Raw genomic sequence first — 14,620 nt, forward strand, 5'->3', positions numbered from 1 at the left:
AAGCGCTGTTGCATGTCCACACTAGCTCCTTGTGTTAGCAGAGTGCATCCACAACTAGCAGCTCTTGCATCAAGGCTGAGAGTAGCTACCCTACCATGCAACTGGATGCAAAGGGTGCTTTGGGAAGGGTTTGAAATACCTTATGGGGCAGGTACAGCATCACATGATGCAGGTTTCTCAATCCCATTGTTCCAGAGATATCCTAGTAGATTGTCAGTTGCTTTTTCAACTTGGGGGGGGGGGAGAGAAAGGAGACAGAGAAATGACCGACCTATCCTGAGGAATGGGGACACCCCCACACATCAGCCTCGCCCTCCCCAGTTCTGCTTAGCACAGCAGTCTCTCCCAAAGCAGCCCACTCTGCCTATGGTTCTGTGATTCCCTCGAGTTCTCCCAGCCTAAGCAGCATCCCAAGCAGCTCTGTGAGCTCTCTGTGCTGAGGAATGTCAAAGCAGCACAGCTGTTGTCCCCCTCCCAGCCCTGCACTCCCCACAGCAAGCAGCTATGTTCATCGGGGATGGCAGAACAGGAGCATTCCAGATTAATACTTTACTCTTTGTTCCAGAAGCAGAGCAGCACACTAATCTGTCATACTTCCCAGTTCCCAGAGCTTTGAAACGGGAGGGGCGCATGCTTGCAGGGCAACAGAGACCAAAACAGTGAGCAGAGCAGTTACAGCAGGCATTGTGGGATAGTGGTAGATGCCAGTTACGTCAACAAAACAAACAGCAATGTCTACACTGATGCTTTGTCGCTTTAAGTTTGCCGCAAAAAGCTTTAAAATTATGCCTCTCATTGAGGTGGTGTTGTTTTGCCACCAAAAGTAGCTTTGTAGTGTGTACACTTCCTGTTTTGTCAGCAAAAGGCAGCTTTTGCAGACAAAACTTTGCAGTATAGACAAGGTCTCAGTTTTCTGACTCCACTGCCTGGGAACACCCTTCAAAATTAACTCAATAGGAACTAGTTTTCACTGAAAACAGATGAAATGACCTAACAGTTTCTCAGATAAACTGTTCTTGAGCAATGACATTCCCAAATACAATAACAAGTTTGAATTATTTTCAAAAAGTGAAAAACCTCTTCTCACTTCCATTCCTCTAAAACAGTCTGATTCACTTCAAATTGGGAAAATTTAAAACACAAATACTAATAAGACCACAGGTGAGAAATGTCATGCAGATTGGTTTTGAGAAAAATTTTATTGGAGAAGACCAACTCTGGTCTTATAAAAAGTAAATTACAACCATTAAGTTGGAGCTGCAACAAGGGCTGCAACATAATCACAGCTATAAGAGGAGACTTGGGAGGGTGGACTTGTAGTTGGTACCACCCAGGCATGAAGGAAATCTCAGTTCATTTCCTGGCTCTCCTGATTTAATAGGTGATCATAGCCAAATCACTTAGTCCCAGATCCTTGAAGTGGGACTAAGTGGGACAAATCACTTAGTCCCAGATCCTTGAAGTCAATGTGAGTTTTGTCACCAACTTCAGGTCCACTGAGGATTTCTCAATTCATCCCTTCAAGCAGGGATAATACTTCCATACCTCATGGCTGCTGCAAAGGTAAATTCATTACTTTTTGTGAGGTGCTCAGATAGTATAGTGATGGGGGACATAGAAGTATTGTGTTGTCATCACAGAAAAAAAACAAAAAAGAGAATGAGATTCCAGAAAAGTGTCAGCAATTGTAAGATACGGATTGTTAAATAGAGCCGGCATGGAGTTATGCTGTTTTAAATTACCAGGGTAGAAGATGGAATCCTATGGAAATACAGTACACTCCCTGCATACTGCTGTAAAGGAAACACATATGTCATCTATTCTGGTGGGAAATATCTGAACAGGCTTCGCACAAACAATTAAAAGCTGGAAGTGGATATGAAGGGCAGAAGAATGAATACCACATGGGGAAAAGAGCTATGGGAGGGGTGAATTCATTAACACCAGCATAAATAAGAAAACTTGCAGCAATAATGGACATATGGTAACTAAGTGACTAAGTCCACATATGGACATATGTGGACTTAAGTAACTAAGTAATTAAGTAATGGACATATGGTAACTTAAGTAACTAAGTCCACAAGATTTTGAGAACTTTTGTACATATAATGGAACCAAACAAGACACCAAGAGATGAGTTATAATTACCATAGCCACTTGCATGAAATATGGGAATAGGAAACATCCTATTTAAAATTTGGATATTCCATGAGAAAATGAAAAAAAGACAGAACTAGTTTAAAATGTTTCATTAACCAAATCTGCAAATGAAGAGATTGTGTTTGCATGTGTGTAATGGGAATTCATTCAAGATTTGACAAAGGAGTGATCAGGAAGTGAAAATGTGCAAACAAAAATCAACAGCAATAGCAAGATTGAGAGAGAATGTTAAGAAAGTGACTCATTTTGATTCTGTAGGTTTATATACTTTAAATGCATTATGACAACAGATGTGGGACCAGTTATAACTGAAGGTTACTACTACAAGTCTCACGATGTAAACCAAAGGCCATATCCTTATGTCAAATACCAAACTACACTATTCTCCTTCTACAAACACTTATCAATGTGTACTTTGACAATGAATGCTATTTTGTGTGTGAATCTAGAGCATGTGTACCAGTGAGGTTTCCCTTTCTGTAAATTTACCACAATGGGTTAATTCATCTCCCAAACTGTAAAATCCTTCCTTATATTGTGAATCACTGATCCGGTTTATAAAAACAACAAAATACATACAGAATTTTAGCAGAGCAAATTCAAGGTCATGAAAGCCATAGCTGACAAAGTATTAGACCAGGGTGAGAAAAATTTTATTAAAGCTAATGTTACATTTATACAGATTGAGAAAAGTGTGTCTGTACATCCGGTTATAGTGCTTAGATTATCCACAAATACAAAGTTTGTTTAAAAACCTCATAAGAAACATATAATACATAATCTGCAATAACCCAAATTTAGATTAAATTTAATGACAGTTTAAATCAGGGATCGGCAACCTTTGGCATATGGCCCATCAGGGAAATCCGCTGACGGGCCAGGACAGTTTGTTTACCTGCAGCGTCCGCAGGTTTAGCCGTTTGCAGCTCCCACTGGCCATGGTTCGCCATTCCAGGCCAATGGGGGCTGCGGGAAGCGGCACAGGCCGAGGGACGATAGTAAAGCAAGATAGTAAAGCAAGATAGTATGGAGCCTCCTGGTGCAAACAATCTGCATTTATCCATCACATCTCCTTACCCGAAAAGCCTGTCAGTACGGTTTTTATTTGCATGACAAAGCCAAGAGAGGCCAAAGTGAAAAGTTTTGTTGTACTTTCTACTTGCCAATAAGTGCAATAATTAAAGGATTTAAATTTGCCACTAAACTGCATAGTCCATGCAATCACATTAAAATGGGAAAGACCTATTTGATCTAGTCCTTGTCCCTGACAATATGGGATTATTCCCAAGGTACATTTATATTGTTTTCTTCAGTTTAAATAACTTAAGTGCTAGGGTTTCCACTTCTTCCATTAACAGTCTGTTCTGAAGCCTCTTATCACCTGGACATTTTTCCTAATATTCAGCCTAAATTTTCCCTTTCTTAATTTCATCCCAATCACTCCTAGTTGTCAGAGGACATCACCCTCAGTAATTCCTCTCCCTCCTTAGTGTTCATAATCTTCAAATATTGTAGAAAATGAATGGTTACATCCCACCTTCTCAGTTGTCACTTACCCTCCTTAGGCCATGTCTACACTACCACTTATAACGCTCAGGGGTGTGAAAACATAGAGACATAATTTGACCAGCATAAGCGGTAGTGCACACAACGCAATGTCAGCGGGAGAAGCTCTAAGGTCTCTAGTGTAGACATAGCCTAAGTTGTATTTCACGGTGTTAGGACCTGATTCTGGGAGGCTTAAACCTTTAATTTTCCCTCATAAATCAGTCCTTCTAGCTCCTGGTTACTTTTATTGATTCCCCTCTGAACTCCTTCCATTTTGTCTATATTTTTGAAGTGCTAAAGTATTGTTCTCAATGTGGCTGCACAAGTCTAACTGATTGGAATTTAGTAAACGATTATATAGATGATGCACAAGAAGGAATAGAATCCAACCCATTCCCTACAAGCTGTATGGCTAACAGGAATAAAAGCAACAATGTTATTTTTGTCCCTGAAGTCAACAGGATACAACCTGCAACTCACACAGTGAGCATCTGACTCAATAGAGGTTCTATTTTTACCTAGTCATTTTTCAGAGTAATACTGTGCCTTAAAATAGCATATAGTGATTATTTTTCAAATAAGACGCTCTCTGCAGCTCCAGTATTTGTTATACAACCCCCACACACACACACACACACACCACTTGAAAAGATTAAGGCTGTTTACTTTAGAGAGGAGACAAATTAGAGGGGACGGGCAAAGGCATACTAAATAATAATCTAGAGATGATAGGGTGAATCAAAGAGCTTAATTTTTCTCATAATAAAAGAACAGAGACATTCCGTGAACTCCAGAGTCAGCACTTAACACTGATAAAAAAAAATTAGACATACAATTATCCTGTGCAACTCATTGCCACAATATATCATTGAAGCCAAAAGGATAGATATTTATATAGATATAATGAGAACACCCAGAGGTAAAATAGTACAGATTCTAAAAAACCCTAAAGTTTGGAAAAGATATAAATCATCATGCTTCAGGGCATAAGCCAACCGCTACATGAGAGGTATTAGGAAGAAACTTTCTCTGTGAGAAGGTTATTCCATAATTCTTCTAAAATATTTCATACACCTTCCTCTGAAGCATTTGGTAATAGCCACTATCAAAAACTGGATACTGGATTAAAAGGACCATGGGTCTGATCAAGTATAGCAATTCTTATGTTCCTCTGATGCTAGGGGTGAGATTTTGCTGTAAACTACACTAGACAAACTGAGACCTGAAGCTCTCATACAGGAAGTCTTCTATTTTACATTTTTAAATAATTTCTTAAAATTAGCAGGTAGTTTAAATATATTTTAAATTGATCACAAACCTATTGCACTGTAATAGGTCCACATTGATTATTTTTCCTTGTAACCTTTTAACATCTGACTACAGATTAATCACTTTGATACATGGATTGAAATGTTTTCTTTAGTACCACTATCAAAATGTTATTAACTATTGCTAGGGCCCTACCAAATTCCCAGCCATGAAAAATGCGTCACAGACCTTGAAATCTGGTCTCCTCCTGTCAAATCTGTTTTTTTGTTTTTTTTTGGTGGGCTTTTACGCTATACTATGCAGATTTCACAGGGGAGACCAGTGTTTCTCAAATTGGGGGTCCTGACCCAAAAGGGATTTATTGGAGAGGTCACAAGGTTATTTTAGGGGGGGTCATGGTATTACCACTCTTACTTCTGCACTGCCTTCAGATCTGGATGGCCAGAGAGCAGCGGCTGTGGTCCAGGTGCCCTGCTCTGAAGCCGGCGCCCCACCAGCAGCAGCAGAGAAGTGAGGGTGGCAATACCATACCATGACATCCTTACTTCTGCATTGCTGCTGGGGGTGGTGGCTCTGCCTTCAGAGCTGGGCTCCCAGCCAGCAGCCGCCGCTCTCCAGCTCTGAAGGCAGCTGCCACCAGCAGCAGAACAGAAGTAAGGATAGCAGTACACAACCCCCCCCCCAAAACTCCTTTTTGGGTCAGGGCCCCTACAATTACAACACTGTGAAATTTCAGATTTAAATAGCCCAAATCATTAAATTTACAGTTTTAAAAATCCTATGACCACAAAATTGACCAAAATGAACCATGAATTTGGTAGGGCCCTAGCTATTGCACAACAGAGCTTTTATTATGCTTTCAGAAGCATTGCTTGTTTGTTACTTGTAGCCTTAACACTGCTTTCCTGGGTGTTATTCCACTCTTTCAAAAAAATAGTCCTTCAAAAAGAAACCGGAAGTAATTATTAACATTATTCAACACAGAATATTTTTAAACAAACAAAATCTTAAAATTAACCGGAACAAAATCTATCCTTCCCCACCCTCTAAATCCCAAACAAGGCCCCATCTTTTGCAGGGTGGAAAAAGGTCCGACTCTTGAAGACTGAACCTTGGTGCTGGTCAGGGAGACTGTCACCGGAGGAGATCCTGGTGCCACAGGTGAGGACAGGGAAAGAGACATCCCTGAAGATGGAGGGGGAACGGAACAACAGTGGCTTCGCATGAAGATCCCAGCTGCCGGAAAGGGGAATGGGTTCTGGTGAAGACAGTTATGTTTTATATCGCTGATTAGGACCAAATTATATTTTGTCTGCTGATGGTTGTGATAATGGATGTACAATCACCACCATGGTGATTAGCACAGTAAAAGCCATAGATTAGATAGTTAAAATAGATTAGAGAAAGTATCCATCAATCTTTTTCTAGTCTGACTAGACATAAGTGCTTTGGTTCTTTATATAGCTAACAGAAAAGGAAAAAGGACATATAGGCTCCAATCCTGCTCTTGTTGAAGCCAATGGCAGTTTTGCCATATACTTCAGTGAGAACAGGATTGAACCCAGAGTGTATGGAAACCGTGAGGTTCTTTTCCCAGGCAAAGTGAACTGGCCAACCTTGATACTGTACATTTAACTAGGGCCTAATGCTTAATGAAATTATAGCTGTGGTACACAGGGTAAAATGGTACCTGCATAAATAGCAACATTTATTCAAGCAGTAAAATAAATATACACAAGGAAAATGATTAATATACAAAATACAAAGAGATGAAAGAACTCCAACATTATATAAATACTCAAGTGTATAAGTAATTTTAAAAGCAATTATCTTTCATTTCATTTAAAAAAATAATCAGGTGCCTCATTTTATCTTTAGCACAAATAGTCTTGTTATTCCTTCACTGGACTATGAACAAGAGGGAAAATTTGTCACAATGACAAACTATTCCAAGAGGATTTTCTTGAGCTCTTTGGAAGACATATTAATTTTCTGTAATACAGCTACACCTTAGTAATCATAGGCTGGCTAGACACGGTAACCCTTTTTAGAGGACTACAGTTAAGAAACTACTATATTCACACAATATACAGATAGTATTAAGAATATAAGGCCAAATGCTGCCTTCAGTAACACTGGAGTAAACCTGGAGTAATTTCAACGTAGCCAAATAAGTCAGTGGTTTTACACCAGTATAACTGAGGGCATAATTTGGCCCCAGGGTTCATATAGAGGTTTTTTTCAATGGGAAGCTAGCATCTCCCTTCTTGAACTCTTTCGGTCTCACTGGGTCCCATGGCAGGACATCACTATCTATTTTCCAATTCCCCCAGGTTCTCTTCCACACACAACTGTCTTTGGAGGCATATCTGCAAACAAAGACTTCAAGGCTACTTGAATTTTTGCATGATCTGATTTTGTTTGCATAGAGCCTCTTTGAATAAACCTCAAAGCATTTAAACCGAAGTTTTGTAATACAACTGTCCATCATTCTTAATCTCACCAAGACTTACACAGAAGCCTGTTTCTTAGGTTGCATAATACCTTTATTAGTAGCAACATTTCTATGCAGAGGATCTCATGCAAGCTGCTTTGCATGCTCAACTTCCAGTGAAATCACCTTTCAGCATCAGGTTCTAAATATACAGCATTTAAAATCCTTGAATAATTTAAGGAGAAGTGAGCAAGTGGACAGTGAAAAACAAACTGATAAAGACTAGCTAAACTAACTAGGCTAAAAAATTAAGTGATAGATAAAATATAACAGTGTTGCTTTTATTTTCTTATTACACTACAGACGCTCCTCGACCTAAGCAATCATTCCGTTTCGGAAAGCCTTGCATAACCCCAATTTTACATAAGACGGAAACATATATTGTGCCAGCATAAAAAAACCAAACAATTACAACAAAAAATATTGCATGTACCTTAATCCTATTGTTATCCTGGCACACTGAAGGCTGCATTTTGGTGGTGGATGACAATGGGCTTAATTTGTAAATGAGGAAAAAGGCATTATATCATCAGAGTCGTCAGAGGGGGTTTTGGAGGTGGAAGGCTGTGGAGATGTGGACGTTGCAGATCTCTCAACCTTCCTTACAAATTTATAGAGAGATGACTGGATAGTGGCCTTTTTCTTCTCTTCATACATCTGTCTATAACAGGCCAGCGTTTCATCAATGCCTCTGTTAACTTTCAAGAATCGTGAGGAATTGGGGTCCATCTTCTCAAATCTTGCCATTGCAGAGTCAATCTCACGAAATGCAAGTGCCATCTCCTTGGTATTGAAGTGTCGTGGTTCTTCTACTTCTTCAACTTCATCCTCAGCTTCAGTCTGCTCTTTTACTTTTGCTGCTTCTAATTCCATGAGATCCTCATTTGATAATTCAGCTCCATGGGATTCGATAAGCTCATCCACATCACCAACATCAACCTCCAGCTCAAGCTGCTCGGCAAGCTTCACAATTTCATCTGCCACCTCCTCATATGTTTCGTCTTTTTCAAAACCTTTAAAGCTGCGTACGAACTGTGGGCACGCTTTCTTCCATACGGCATTCAAACAAACTTGGGTAACCTCTGCCCAGGCCCTAGCAATGTTTATGATGGCTTGGTAAATGTTATACGATTTCCAAAAATCGCGTAAAGTCTTGCCAGTCTCTCTGCCAGTTGCTTCTACTGCCTGTGCAAATGTTCTTCGTAGATAATAGGCTTTAAAATTAGCAATGACCCCCTTATCCATGGGCTGTAGGAGTGACGTCGTGTTAGGAGGCAGAAACACGACTTTTACATTAGGGTGAAAGTCGTCTAAATTTGCGGGATGTCCAGGAGCATTATCAACGATAAGCATAATCTTGAATGGGATGTTGTTTTCTCTGCAGAATTTTTCCACTTCAGGGATAAACAAATTTATAAACCAATCTTTGAAAAGTGCCATTGTGATCCAAGCCTTTTGATTTGAACGGAAATGAACTGGAAGGGTAGCCTTGCTAATGCCTTTAAATGCACAGGGATTTTCTGAATGATAAACAAGCAACGGTTTCAATTTGCAATCTCCAGCTGCATTACCCCCAAGCAAAAGTGTTAGCCTATCCTTCGAAGCCTTAAACCCTGGCATCATCTTTTCCTCTTTTGAAATGTTTGCTCTGTCTGGCATTTTTTTCCAAAACAATCCAGTTTCGTCGACGTTAAAGATTTGCTGGGCTGTATAACCATATTCTTCTATAAGTTTTCGTAACACTTCGGGATACTTTTCAGCTGCTTTTGTATCCGCACTAGCAATCTCACTACTCACTTTTACATTGTGAAAATTTGCACGTTGTTTAAATCTATTAAACCACCCATGACTAGCCACAAACTTTGCGTTAGGATCATTGTATTTTCCCTTTACGTCTTCAAAAATACTTTTAGCCTTCGCTTGAATAATCATTAGACTAAGCGGCACACGTTTTTGAATCTGATCTTCCATCCACATTGTTAATAACTTTTCCATTTCATAGATAGCACCAGAACGTTGCTTCGTTATGACTGTTGATTTTAAAAGAGCAGACCCTTTCATATGCTCTTTTATGCGTGCACTATCATTCAAAATACTTTTCACTGTTGAGGTAGCCAAATCGAGTTCACGAGCAATTGATGACAGGCTTTGTCCGCCTTCATACTTTTTCACTATTTTCATTTTCTGCTCTAAATCAATCTTCTTTCGCTTACGAACTGGTCTTGCACTCTTGCTATCGCTTGGTTGCTTTCCAGGCATGATTTGAATGAAATAATAGGGTGAATCAACAGAAATACAGTATCACTGAAATAACACAAGACTGAGAGGCTGTGAGAGCACAAAGCCTTCCCTTGTGGGAAATGCTACTGCTGTATTCCTCTGCACACCGCACTACAGACGCTCCCCAACTTACACAATTGTTCCGTTCTGGAACGCCTTGCGTAACTTGAATTTTGCATGAGTCAGAAACGTATACCCATTACGCAAAAAAAAAAAAAAAAAAAAAAAAAAAAACCTATTTCTAGCTTAAGGAACTTTTTCCGTAAGTGCAGATTTGCGTAAATTGGGTCTTGCGTAACCCAGGGAGCGTCTGTACAGTACTTTGCATTTCCATACACTACGCAATATTTTCGCAACTCAAAAATTTTATTTATGCCTTATGGAACTTTTTGCATAAGGTCGAATTTGCGCAAGTCGGGTCTTGCATAACCCGGGGAGCATCTGTATTAGTAACCATGAAATTACACACTTATTCTATTATGCATCCACTCAAAAGCAAGTTCAAAACATCTTGAATCTAGAGAAAACACTCCTGAGTTATTTTTCCATCCATCATTGCAATTAGGTTTTAGGACTCAGGAGTTCTTTTTCTACTATTCAGACCAAACAAAGTTTTTCCAGCAAAACTCAGTAAAATTACTTCTGTCTCTGTGAACCATACTTTCTGTCAAGACAAGTTAGCATAAACTTTTTCTATCATAACATAGCTGCCAACAGTCTCTCTTTGAGGACCTCTTCTGCCCAAAAAAAGCAGGCGTGAGCTCCTGTGAGTTGTCTTTTGACACTGTCTGCAGCAACAGGGTCTGACAGCTTGTTTTGTTACTTTCACAAATATACCTCAGTCCTCAGTGACTCACAACAGTACACTCGGTGGATTATTTTTTCTTCTGATGAAAACACACCAGTACCACAAAAGGCTGTTAAGAAAGCGATCTAATTATCTCCATCCTGATGCCAATGGTTCTGACTCTTAAACTATAAAAAAGCCAAAAACTTATTTTGATTAAAGTTTGCTAAATTTTGATCTAATGCAAATTTTCACAAGAGTTATAATTTTCTCAAAAATAACCCACCTGATGTTTGCAGAATTAGCTGTGGGGGGAAAATCCTCCTTTTCCACTCTAAGCCAACCATTGACTAAAGTCTGAAATTGGAGAACAAGATCAAAGATACCATCATTTAAATAAGTCTAGCCCAACTTTCTAATTCAGTTCTTGTTTGCATATTACTCTTTGCCATTGTGTGAGTGAGTGGTACCTAGTGGTTAAAGAACCAGGATTTCTGAAATCTGGAATCTTTCTAGCACTACCACAGCTTTGGGCAAGTCGCTGCACTTCAGCTGTTTCAGTCCCCCCGTTTGTCAAACACGTACCTGCTTCTCCAAGGGCTGGTGACGCCTAGTTAATATTGGGAGAGCATCCTCACATGGAAGGCACTAGAAAAGTGCAAGAGTTCCAGAATACTTCCCCAGCTGTAAAGTAGGTAGCTTACAGTATGTCTGCATAGGCATAAGGCCAGGGTGACAATGCAGCTACGTTATCCTGTGAGTTTTTGCAGTACACGCACTGCATGGGGGAGCAGCCAAGCATACCTGGGTGTCTGCCCCACAACCGTTCAGGGCCCGGGCCAGTCATTTCTGCGAAACCACAAGAGGGGCAGGCAGGAAGACAACACAATCTGCAGCCCGAGGGACACAAAGCAGCTGAAGGTGTGTGCAGGGGCCAGGTTCTGGGCCTGCACTGGGCAGGACAGAGGCCAGACTAGATGGTCCCTTCTAGCCTTAACGTCGGCGGTCTCAGCGCGCAGGAGGACACGCCCTACGCAGCCAGACACGTCCGCTGGAACGGCCTAGAGCCAGGGCACAGACGTCCGGCGGCCGAGAGGGGATTCCACCCAGCTGCCCCCGGATCACCGAGGGAGGCAGGGCCGTGAGACTACAGGCACCCCCCCCCCGCGCACACACAGCCCAGAGGAGGCAGGCCCGGAGCGGCCCCCTCCCCCCAGGCCGGCTCTGTCCGCGCCCGCAGGGCGGGCAGCGGCTAAGGGGGAGGGAGCAGTCCCAGGGAGCAGCACCAGGGGGCCTGAGCGAGCGAGGGAGGAAGGGAGAAGCCGGGCCCCAGCCGCGAGCTGGACAAGCGGGAGTGGCCCAGGCACCACGCGGGCCTGTACGTACTTCTCTCGACAGGGCAGAGGTACGGGAGCCGACAAGGATCAAACCCACCCTATCCCAGGGCTGAGGTGGGCGGGCGTTACCCAGGCACGGGACCCTACAGGGAACCAGCCCAACCCCTCCCCCTGCTCCCGCCACGCGGAGTCGTGCTGTAGCCACGCCTCCTGGCGTTACGACGTATCTCACGCTCCGGAGCGCGAGGGGATAACGAACCGTCCCGTCACCCGGCGCGAGCAGCCGGCACCATGATCACTTCCGGTAGGTCAGAGGGTAGCGGAAGGGGTAGTAGAAGGTGGCAGGTTAAGACAGACGGCGAGTGGGGAGAAGTCCCTGCAGGGAGGCTGTTCCCCCGCCCCATACTTCGGTCTGGCGGTGGCGAGAGACCCTCTCCTCCGACCTCCACCGCTCTGGGGCCTTCGGCAGAGTTTCCGGGCGGGTGCCTCCCAGAATGCCTGGCGGCCGGATGTGCCGCCATCTTTAGGCTCCCTCTCTCCCTTGTATTGACAATAACAAGCCCCGATCCGTCCCGTCCCCCCCTCCCGGGAGAGAGAGAAGGAGGCAGAGAGGGGGGAGGAGGGAGAGCGGGGGGAGCTAAAGCGAGAGGAGAGGAAAAGGAGAGGGGGCTGAGGAGAAGAAGAGGAAGGAAGGAAACGGGAAAGGGAGGAGGTGGAGAAAGGAGTCTATAGACAAGAGGGAGCGAGAGAGACTCACCCATCCACCCTTTTATTTCCTCTTGAAGGAAGCGGGTAGGAGCAAAACAAGGAGAGAGACCCCAGTGGGAGCAGAAAAGGTAGAATACAGGTGTAGCGAGGAGGACTGGGAGAGGCCAGTGGGTGGAGAGAAGAAGGAAGAGAGACGCTGCTGAGAGGCGTAGAAGCAAGAGAGGCATGAGAAACCACTGAGAAGAAACAAAGGAGCAGTGAAAAGACGAAATAAGTGATTCTACCGAGAGAAGAAAGTGAAGGGGGGGGGGGACTGAAGGACTCTGCTAGCAAAAAGGAGGAGTTGAGAGACTCCTCTGAGAGAAGACAAACCAGAGACTGACTCTAACTCTCTTTTTGTCTGTCACACCAAAAGAATTTGATGCCCCTCAGTCTGTTCACCTCTGTGTGTTCATGTTTCCCACAGGTTTCTCTTCCCCCAACCCCCCAGCAGCAGCTCAGGAGGTCAGACCTGCCACTGATGGTAATAGCAGCAGCAGCTCCTCCTCCTGCAAGAAGAGAAAGTTAAACAACAGCAGCAACAACTCTGAAAGAGAAGAGTTTGATTCCATTTCCTCCTGCTCCTCTTCTCCTTCCAAAAACAACTCATCATCATCTTCCTCCATCATCACCACCTCCTCAGGGGGCCCCTCATCCAACCATCATCTGCAGAAGAAGCTGCGCTTTGAGGACTCCTTGGATTTTATTGGACTCGATGTGAAGATGGCTGAAGAGTCTTCCTCATCCTCTTCTCCTGCTCCCTCTTTTCAGCAGCAGCACCAGCAACAGCTCAAAAATAAAAGCCTTTTAATTTCATCAGTGGCTGTGGGGCACCATGCAAATGGCTTGACCAAAGCTGCCTCCTCCACGGTCTCCAGTTTCGCCAACAGTAAACCTGGCTCTGCCAAGAAGTTAGTGATCAAGAACTTTAAAGGTAATAACAAGCCATAATTTGTCCTCACCTTTGATGAGTTGACACTCAACTCATGTGCTATTTCAACATGACAAGCTATCCAGTTAGCTTGTAAATAGGTTTTATTGGAAATACTCTTCTGTGATGAACGCCTGAATCTGTATGTAAAAGGGAAACATAATATGGTGTAGACTTGCCAAATCTAATATGCACTTGGAGGCAAACTCCATCATTTGGGATTACTTTTAAGGTACTTTTCATTGCCTCTTTTGAGAGGAAGGATTTGAGACCTCATACTCCTGATTTTTGCTTTTAAATCACCCTTATTCAGAATGATACCATTTGATATCCCTAATGTAGTAATTCCAACTCCAGAAACAACAAATAGTTTAGTCCAGCGTGTTTGACAGGTCTCTGCAGAAAATATCTTATTAAAAATAGCTAATTGTCCATCTCATTTTGTCCATCACAGTATGGTCTCTGCCTATTTTATTTCATTTTTAAATAACTTACATTTTTAGGTGATTACTAAGCTTTTATGATTTGAGATGCTCTTCCCTTCCCCAGGTCTCTTAATGCATTGGCATACTTTTTTTTTTTTTTTTTGGCCTTTTCCTCTCCTTGTTGCCCCACTTCTCTATCCACCCTCTCACCAGAAGGATGTGTGCTGCTCTTGTTGCTTGAGTTTTGGAGTGCCACGTGAGGCCAGGCAGCGTTGTGGCAGAGCTGAGTGCTGCAGAAGCAAAGAAGCAAAGCTTGGGCTGATGTGATGCTGCCTGAGAGCTATTTCAGCTGTATTATGGGCCACTATAGGAGCAGGCAGGGAATGTGCATAGCTTTCAAGGAGCTGCTTGTTGCTTTACCTGAAAACCATGGGCAAAATCCAAGCTTCATACAGCTTTCCTTGTTTCTTTCCTCTACACCACCTCATGTTAGTCTGACAACTTATTTCGCTACTCCTGTTCTCCTCCATCACATTGAACAAACGGTGGTTTATACAACATTTGCATCCCAAAAGATACTAAGGTGCTTCATATGCTTTAAAGATATACAAGAGGAGAGGGGCTTTTTATCTTATTCAGGAC

General features: G+C 42.7%; 1 protein-coding gene across 3 annotated transcripts in view; it reads left to right on the top strand.

The window, feature by feature from the left end:
• Positions 1-11,728: 11,728 nt before the first annotated feature.
• CUL4B (cullin 4B) overlaps positions 11,729-14,620 on the top strand; it is a 31,494-nt gene continuing 28,602 nt past the window's right edge. Inside the window, exons 1-2 of one of the 3 annotated variants that reach the window (XM_073361302.2) lie at positions 11,729-11,943; positions 13,050-13,556. In XM_073361302.2, coding sequence (XP_073217403.1) covers positions 13,346-13,556 — 211 coding nt within the window. In that variant the 5' untranslated portion in view covers positions 11,729-11,943; positions 13,050-13,345. Of the gene's footprint in view, positions 11,944-11,967; positions 12,180-13,049; positions 13,557-14,620 lie in introns of those variants that run through there. The other 2 variants (XM_073361301.2, XM_073361303.1) reach the window with 2 other exon arrangements.

This window comes from Lepidochelys kempii, chromosome 9, assembly GCF_965140285.1.
Source record: "Lepidochelys kempii isolate rLepKem1 chromosome 9, rLepKem1.hap1, whole genome shotgun sequence".
Taxonomy (NCBI): Eukaryota; Metazoa; Chordata; order Testudines; family Cheloniidae; genus Lepidochelys; species Lepidochelys kempii.